At 30.6% G+C, this 9,670-nt stretch overlaps 1 protein-coding gene across 1 annotated transcript; it reads right to left on the bottom strand.

Annotated features, from left to right (window-relative positions):
• Positions 1-938: 938 nt before the first annotated feature.
• Positions 939-3,380, bottom strand: LOC111619986. Its single transcript, XM_023361832.1, has 4 exons — positions 3,101-3,380; positions 2,366-2,544; positions 1,703-2,123; positions 939-1,012 (listed from the first exon to the last, which is right to left on the bottom strand). Exons 1-4 carry the CDS (start codon positions 3,378-3,380, stop codon positions 939-941), a joined length of 954 nt encoding a protein of 317 aa, XP_023217600.1.
• Between the last annotated feature and the right edge of the window lie 6,290 nt (positions 3,381-9,670).

Raw genomic sequence — 9,670 nt, 5'->3', positions numbered from 1 at the left:
ATAACGTTTATTGAATGAATCAATTTAAATACATGCATTTTAAATTAAATATATTAATTAGGAAATTAATAATTTTGCTTAATTGGATGTCAATTTGAAAATCATCATCATTTAATTAGATGTGTTAAAAATTTTCAGATAATCATTATTAAAATTGTTAAATTTGATTAGAAATTTTCCAATTTCATTGTAAATAATTTTGGAAGTTGATTTTGAAGTTTTAAATTCGATTATCTTCAGAATTTTATCTCCGTTCATTTGAATAAACTTAAATTTCAATTTTTTTTAAATTTTCTTTTCTGAAAATATTAAAATAAAATGAAATTAAGATACGAAAAATCCGTTTTCTTATAAATTACTTATACCAATAAATTAATGCCGGAAATTTGTATTTCATCTAACAATTAAGATATAAAATTGTGGTATTTTCCACCACTGAACTCGTACAAAACACTGAACTCGATAAAGTATAACACTTTAAATCAAGAATATTAATTAACTAACCAAAAATAAATGGGTTATTTCAAAATATTTGTCTAAAACAATTAAAGTTTGTTCAATGAATTAGTCACACGATTATTGAAGTGTCATCGAATTAACAGGGGTACGACATTGCACTCTGTATGACCCACCTTTTCGGTTGCATTGGGTTGATGGGATACGACAACGTAACACACCTGTCATATGGTAAGATCTTGTACCTCCCGTTAAGAGTTTCTATGGGGATACTGGCACATACTTAGATGTAGCCCGAAAAACTTCACATGACCGAATGGTCATGTGAAGTTTTTCGGGCACGAGGGGGCACGAATCCATTATTATTTCGATTCTCGATTCTAATAAACAGAAAAAGTCTTATCCCGATTAATATTGGGGACGTCAACACATTATAAGAATTAAAATTCTCTTTCAGTTATCCATCACACGAATGCTTTGGTTTAATGCACGGAAAAATGAAAAATGTCATTCTTCTGAGAATCTGCATCACAACGTCCAAACATTTTGGAGGTTCCTGAAAAAAGTATAAATATTTTAATAAATCAAAAATAATATAAAACAATTTTCAAGTATCTTAAAAATATAAAACGAAATATTCTAGGCTTATATATAAAGTGTTTTTTTTTTTTTTGCAGAAATAATTAATTGTACTCGACATCAATTAAAAAACTTTTAAACTTAAATAATATTTTGATGTAAAAATGACAAAAAAATATTCCAAATTAGTAAACAATTCATTCAAAAAATGAACATAAATAAATGTCGACAAAAGTAGGAATAAATAATCGTTTTCTTACGGTTTTAACAGATTCCGAAATGATTTCTGCTCCAACGAAACTTTTATCTTCGTCGTTTTTCGTTTCTTGGATATGAATTTCCTTTGTCAAATTCTAAGTTTTATTCTTTGTTGGATCTTTGTTTCCTTCCTCGCTTTTTTTCTGCAAAAAAGACAATCTTACTGTTTAAAACGTTTCTCTTAAAATTTCTATTGAAGCTATAAACTGTTACATCAAACACGAGAAAGTATAATTAAGATTGGGTCTGTCAATGTATTAAAACTCGTCAGAACTACTTTAATATGTAAATGTGCTTTACGACTAACAACGTGTTATTCTCGAAATTTGACAATTTTTCGCATATTAAAACAATGTTTAGTTACACAAATGAAGAAAAGCATCAAAGAGATAAATATAACGTATCTTACCTTCTTTACATTTCTTCACTCGAATCGTTTCCTCGCCATTGCCAGGTGTTATCATTTCATCTTTGTCTGATGAATGGGATGGTTCAATATTTACATCAATTGGTGATTCACTTTCGGATAAGGATTCAAATATATCACCGAATATCGATACGTCAGTTTCAGTATCGACCTCATCAGATTTTTCATTGGAATGAAAGTCATTGTCATCTTCACTTATTGTAGTGCTCGTTTCTAATTCATCGCTTTCGGATAGCTCGGACAGTTCGTCTTCGATATAATAAAATTCTTCTTCCTCGTATATCACTTCTTTGACTAACGATGTTTTTTCTAAATATCTAAAAGCGCATTTCAGAGGTCTTTCGTAGAATTCGTCCTTTATCCACGCGGGAGGCATATTCAGGAGATCGGATTTCGTTGGAAACTAAAATTTAATTTTAAAATATTTATTAAGATTTAGTAAATTTACACATTCAATTCAAACAGTATTTGACAGTTTTTAGTTAATTTATTTAATGGCCTTTAAGAATATTTTCTTATACATTTGGCCAATTTATATCGAGTGTTTTTTACAATGTCTACTGCTATTACAATGTTGTATTTATTAAGCGATGTAAATATCAAGAAATTTGCCGAAAAGAATAATCTAATCATATGTAAACTTACAGTAATAGAAACTTCGTCGACATCGAAATCTTCCGATTCGTCAATTGTGGTGTCTCCTGTTACGTTCATTGTTGTTTCAGTTTGTTTAACTTGCTCCACAATTTCTTCTGTATTGAAAGATGCGGAATTATCCGTATCAGAATCACTTGTATATGAAATTCCAGGTTCTGATTCCACTTCTAAAGTATAGCAATGCACGAAAAAAAAATCACTAAACTTTATTTCAAAGTGATACAAAATATTAAAGCAAATAAATTTCTTTTATATTAAATGTACAAAATACTATAACTTTATGTTGAAATTTATTATGAATATTTAATAAATTTGTTTCAAAAAATTCTTAAAATTGTATTATTATATTTCGTGAATGAACATTCCATTATAATTAGCCAGAGTTGTGGACACCCGACACAAAAATTACGGGGTCGTAGTCCACATATCTGACTGTTTTCTCTATAGTCGTATTTGTACTGATGAATTACATTTACTATTTATGTTTATTTATATACTTAAAATTATATAAAATGTTTTCTAGGGATTTTGTAATTAAACTGTTATTGTACAAGATCTAAATGGTCTATTGGCTGTAGGGATACGGCCTGGGCTTTATTTCATTAGCCCTACGAACACTTATTTTAAATATAACTGTTGTTATTGGTACATAATCATTAATATATTAGTTTGTGTTTTATGTATTTTGTATGTTATTATTAATGTAAATTTAATATAATTTACCATTATTATGTGGATGCGTAGATATCGAAAAATCTTCACGAGTTTCTAATAAAGAATCTTTATTTTTTATTATATCCGGAACGACAATTTCATGTTCGGACACTTCTTTTTGAGTCTCACATTCCGATTGAGGATTATTTTCCAACATATTTGGTTGAATCGAATGTAGCGACGTCTCGGCTACAGGAGACTCCGATTCGTTTATTCGCATTTGAACTTCTAGAAGTTCATTTTCTTCCATCTCTGCCCGTGGCCAAAATTCTGGTATATTTGTTGCCATTTCNAAGTTTGGCCACACCTGCTATAGTCTATAATTAATTAAAAGTTATAATTATTAAAGTTATGATAATTATTAAGAGATGGCGCCTAACGCTTCCCTCTAGTGCCAAATTGTTTACATCATTTATTTAGAAATATAGCCATTTCTAGCCCGATAGAATTCGGCTTTGGTTGGTGTCTAGCTTTTAAAATGTTTATTTACATCACAATAATAAATATTGAAAAAGTTTTGTCGATTTGTTACACATCGAAGATAAGATGGAAAACTACATTTACAAGGATCATTCTTTGTTTAATCTATTTTAAAATTATATATATATCTAAAGGCATAAATAGACTACAATATTGTGTAAAACTTCTTGGACTACTAAACACTGAATAAGTAAAAGTATTGAATTTTTAATTACATACTACAAAACATTTTACCTAAGTATTTATATATATAATAACCCGAATTAAGAGATAAAATAAAAATGAATAAAAACGTTTACATAAAAAATATAAATTAAATTGCAAAACTGAATTTACTGACATAATTTTCAATCAAATTTTTTCAGTTTCAAAAATATCTCTGTAAAAGTTTTAAGGCGTTAAACCTATAATTTATAACATTGGAAAACTAAACTGAAATGTTCAGATATTGTGTAACTCGAATTACATTTTTTTGCCTTCTAAACACTAAAATTCGGCACAATTCAAGATCCGAATGTTTGGAACCTTAACAGAGCTGTAGAGCATACTTGTAGGAACAAAAAAGTCAAAGAAACCATATCTCTACCAGTGACCCTTCGCAGGATATAGCCCCATCCAAAAATTACTCTATGTGACATATTCCTATTCTTTTTATTCTATCTTCAAACCCCCACGGGTGTGTGTGTGTTTTCCAACTCCAAACATCTCCACGGATATGGGTATTTCTACGTTATCGACACCTTTCTACTACTACTTTCGGGGAGGCGATCGGGAGTCGCGCTGCTATCTCCGCTAATCCTATCGCGTGTTTAACAGGCAGCCAGGCAAGCCGGCCACATATATTCTAACGACACTTATCTGCAAAGACTAAAAAAACCAGATTATTACGGCTAATTAGGCAACGTTATGCCGATGTCACCGCACCTATTTGCCAAACAACTGTTGCTACTAGTAAAGTAAATCTGTGTGAAAAAGCGAATTGTGGTTTTTCACAACTCATTCCAAATGTTGCAAATTTCAATTTGAATTTTCAACTTCAATGTTTGAATTAAGAAAAGTAAAACTGGAAATCTTGATGCACAGAAAAATTGTAATCAAAGTATTAATGAAAATACAATTTCTACATTAAAATTTTTCCATATTTTAAGACTTAAAGCTACAAATAGCAATGCTTTTCAAAATTCAGATGAAGACAGGATGTTTCACCCAAATAAATCAGTTTTAAAAGTTCTGGATAATCTTGAAAACTATACAATATTTGAAAGGAAAGTACATTCATCTGTATTCATTGTGATAATCAAGACAATGAAAGTGAATGTGAGAATAAATTGCATTGTGATTACAATTTATGAACTTCTGATTGGAAAGAAATTGACAATTGACAAATTTCTTTCCAATTGAAGGAATGCTTTTTTTTACTTGCAATTTTCTGGCTCATATTCACCACAAGCACGTAATAAGCAATCATTTTGTTCATTATGTAAACATACAGCTTTAAATATCTCAGGAAAAGCAAAAACCCATTCCATAATATTATAAAAGTCATAGTCAGATAATCTAAAGCACTTTCTAGATAATTTAAAGCTTTCACTAAGAAGTATTGATTCTAAAATTCCAGAATTGAATGATAAAACTTGTTAGAGCTCCCTTTTAATCTCATTTGGTATTGTTTTGTGAAAATTGTCCAATTCATTTACTTTCTCCACACTATTTTGTATATTATCAAATAATTTAGTTTACTTTTTTGAAAAAGTTGTATATTTTTTTCAGATTTCATAATATTTCAATTTTATTCCAATCTGAAGTTCATAAATTATGATTACAGTGCAATTTATTCTAACATTCACTTTCATTGTCTTGATTATCACAATTAATGAATACAGAAGAATGTACTGTACTTTCCTTTCAAACCTAGCATTGTTTTCAAGATTATCATTTAAAACTGATTTATTTTGGTGAAACATTCTGTCTTCATCTGATTTTTAAAGCTTTGCAGCTTTGAGTCTTAAAATATCGAAAAATTTTAAGGTAAAAAGACAATATTAAAACATACCATTACTTGTCGCATTCACTTTCCTTGTCTTGAATATCGCAATTATTGAATCTACTGAGTTTTATTCCTAATTATTACAATAACAAACACTGGGTGGAAATGGCCGAAGGCGATCGTGCGGTTTATAAAACCTCGGGGGCGAGATGCGCTGCATTTCTGTGGCCGAGGGAGGGCAGCGTGGATGGGCCAGTTCCTCGTGCTCGCATGTCTGAAATATCAGCTCCGATGTGGTTCTGGCAGTTACCTGGTGGGCACGTGCGAAGTGAACCACCGTCACGAATGACGTCATTAATTTGTATTAAATATCTTATCCTGATTTTTCCACGTTTATTTTATTGAAAACTTTCAAAATTTAATTCAAATACTATAAATGTCCGTTTTTTTCAATAAATTACGATATAAATTTATGATTTTGTAAGTTAATTTGACATAATTCTAAACAGACGATCTCCGATAATTTCGACCGTTAAATCAACGATTTCATTAGATTTTAGCGAAAAAATCGGCAATCTTTGGCTTTATTGGATGTAAATCCATTAATTTTCAATAAAAATTAATTACAATCCACTTTTCTAGGCTTTAAAATAACTTACCTTCTCATATTTCATTCAAAGTTTGAACCAGATGCCATTTTGTTCGTCTGCTTTCTGTAGCCTCGGTCATAAAGGTTCGAGATTATGGATATTAAAACTTAATTAAAATATCAAATTGTTTCGTATTAATATTGCAATAATTATATAATAAACTTAAATAAATGTTTTAATTTAAAGTATAGTTTTAAAAAAAGAAAAAATATTCTATTTTTGTTTTTATTTTTTTTATTAGGGTTACTAAATACGACCGAAGCACTCAATTTATTTCTGTAAAATGAATTAAGATTAAAAAGATAATTTCCTCGGTAAAGACTTTATCTTAAAGAATATACTTTACAACAGTTCAAATTTGAATTTTACTTTTTTGGCTGTTACGTATAGCCTATGTTATGGACTAAGTTATTAATATGATTTATTATAGATTAAGGATTAATTAATTAATAATAAGTTTGTCATTATTCATGATGACTGGGCATATAGAAAACGTTAAAGTAATTTTGCTTCAATTTGAGCGGAAAGATCTATGCCCTTCGTGGTACGACCAAACCCCGTCCAGATATGAGACGGGTCCACGTATCCGGGTCAATTTCGTGAAAATTTGAGTCTCGACTCAAACTAGAGTGCCTAGAATGGTTCCTTTACTGTCTCGGCCATCCAGCTCTCACATAACTTCATTGTGACATCAGCTCCTTTAAAAATACAACAGTTACTGTTCCTTACCAAGCGGTTTCGTTCCCTGAACACTGGGAGTTCGGTCATTGGATCGGACGGACGGGCTACGTGGAGTTTTCCGGATTTTCTCCATGTCTATAACTTCTGAATAGGGGCCAGTTACCCTTAAAAGACCTCCCTGAAGGCATTATTCGCCGCGTAAAGACCATCATAAACGCATACGTGACAATTACGTCACACCATACCACAGAACGATATAGCCTAGAAGCTCATGCCCAACTAGCTGATACAAGACTATTTCTTAATGATTTCAGCTGTCGTACTTATAATAAGTGAATACTAAATATAAACAATTGAAGAAAAAATTTTAAAAATGTATAAAAAAAAAATACTGTCTGACATTTAAATTGACGAATGTGACAATATAAAAGATTACAGTCTTTTAATACTACAAAATATGAACATCTATTAGTAACTTATAGGTGAATTAAATTTGAAATTACATTTCAACATTGTTGCGAAATCCCCAAAACAAAAGTAATAACTCTCTCAAACACATGACGGCAATCGACAAATCCCTAAATTACAAATAAATGAACCCTCAAAGGTATTTATCGCAATATACGAGTATATCAATGGATTGGATTGGATGGAATAAGGAAACGCAACACGAACTGTCTCCCAAAGAAGAAGGATTTTCTTTGGGAAATTAGTCCCTATTTAGGTGTTAGGGGCTGTCCATATATGACGTCTACACTGGAAAAGAAGGAGGAGGTTACGACAAGTTCAGCAAAGTCCTACAAGGGGAAGGGTTGAGCTTCAGTGGACGTCCGTTTATTTCATTAAACTTTATACAGTTTATACATTTTATTATACTTATTTCAAAAATTCTTATATGTTTCGTTCATAATGTGATAAAGGTTTTAAGGGGGAGTCGAATTTTGTTAGATCTGAAGAAGTAAGGGGGTTACGAAAACTTGGACAAACAGACAAGTGTGGAAGAGAAGTAAATATTTCAATAAAAATGCGGATGTAATTTAAGGACAGCTCCAATAGATATGTAAAAAATACCTGAAAACTCCATGTGGCCAATCCGTTGGCGAGCGCGATCGACTACGAACGTTCAATACTTTTTTCTACTCGGCCACTAGTGGAACATGTATCAATGTGAAATAACTAATTTACATATTTAACATTGGTGTTCAGCCATTGATCTCTTGGTAGCTGTACATTGATTACTTACTGTCTTTCTTTTTACTTTCTATAAATTATTCCTTTCGATTATACTCTTTTCCTTTTTAATTATTTTTATTAATTAATTATTTATTTATACTACATATTTTCTATATCGCTTCTATATCGCCGTAATTACAATACGACGGATCGTACTTCAGAATTAAACATATATTCAATTTGAACTCCAAGTCTGTCTTAGCCGATCCTGCTAATTGCTGCTGCTTGACCCGAACAGGTAACTCACCTGTCCCAAGAAGTAGAGTGAACCAGACCGCATTGGCCAGCTCCACTACATATTTAACGCAAAACTAAAGTGGCCCGATTCGGAAACAATCGTCTATATTGGTCAATGGAAACATTTGATTTAATTGGAAAAATGAATTACCCACAGCGAGATGATCTAAGACAGCTAAAGCAATATAGGCAAAGGAGTGCATGCGACAGTAAATTCAACAGACAAGAATATACGGTATCAGAAAATTTCGGGGCATTTCTCATCACCTTCAATTGAAAATATATTTATTGTTGTCGCTTGAATTTTATTTACGGTAAAGTAATTTACATCATCTGTGTAATATAAAGTGATAAATCAGAAAATAAATAAAAACATCAGACAGAATCCGAAAATATCAATAACGTTTATTGAATGAATCAATTTAAATACATGCATTTTAAATTAAATATATTAATTAGGAAATTAATAATTTTGCTTAATTGGATGTCAATTTGAAAATCATCATCATTTAATTAGATGTGTTAAAAATTTTCAGATAATCATTATTAAAATTGTTAAATTTGATTAGAAATTTTCCAATTTCATTGTAAATAATTTTGGAAGTTGATTTTGAAGTTTTAAATTCGATTATCTTCAGAATTTTATCTCCGTTCATTTGAATAAACTTAAATTTCAATTTTTTTTAAATTTTCTTTTCTGAAAATATTAAAATAAAATGAAATTAAGATACGAAAAATCCGTTTTCTTATAAATTACTTATACCAATAAATTAATGCCGGAAATTTGTATTTCATCTAACAATTAAGATATAAAATTGTGGTATTTTCCACCACTGAACTCGTACAAAACACTGAACTCGATAAAGTATAACACTTTAAATCAAGAATATTAATTAACTAACCAAAAATAAATGGGTTATTTCAAAATATTTGTCTAAAACAATTAAAGTTTGTTCAATGAATTAGTCACACGATTATTGAAGTGTCATCGAATTAACAGGGGTACGACATTGCACTCTGTATGACCCACCTTTTCGGTTGCATTGGGTTGATGGGATACGACAACGTAACACACCTGTCATATGGTAAGATCTTGTACCTCCCGTTAAGAGTTTCTATGGGGATACTGGCACATACTTAGATGTAGCCCGAAAAACTTCACATGACCGAATGGTCATGTGAAGTTTTTCGGGCACGAGGGGGCACGAATCCATTATTATTTCGATTCTCGATTCTAATAAACAGAAAAAGTCTTATCCCGATTAATATTGGGGACGTCAACACATTATAAGAATTAAAATTCTCTTTCAG

The sequence above is a fragment of the Centruroides sculpturatus genome, unplaced genomic scaffold (genome assembly GCF_000671375.1).
Source record: "Centruroides sculpturatus isolate CEXI.00-Female unplaced genomic scaffold, Cexi_2.0 scaffold117, whole genome shotgun sequence".
In the NCBI taxonomy this organism is placed as follows: Eukaryota; Metazoa; Arthropoda; class Arachnida; order Scorpiones; family Buthidae; genus Centruroides; species Centruroides sculpturatus.
The sequence above is the reverse complement of the archived record's forward strand: the minus strand, read 5'-3'. Positions and strand labels throughout refer to the sequence as shown.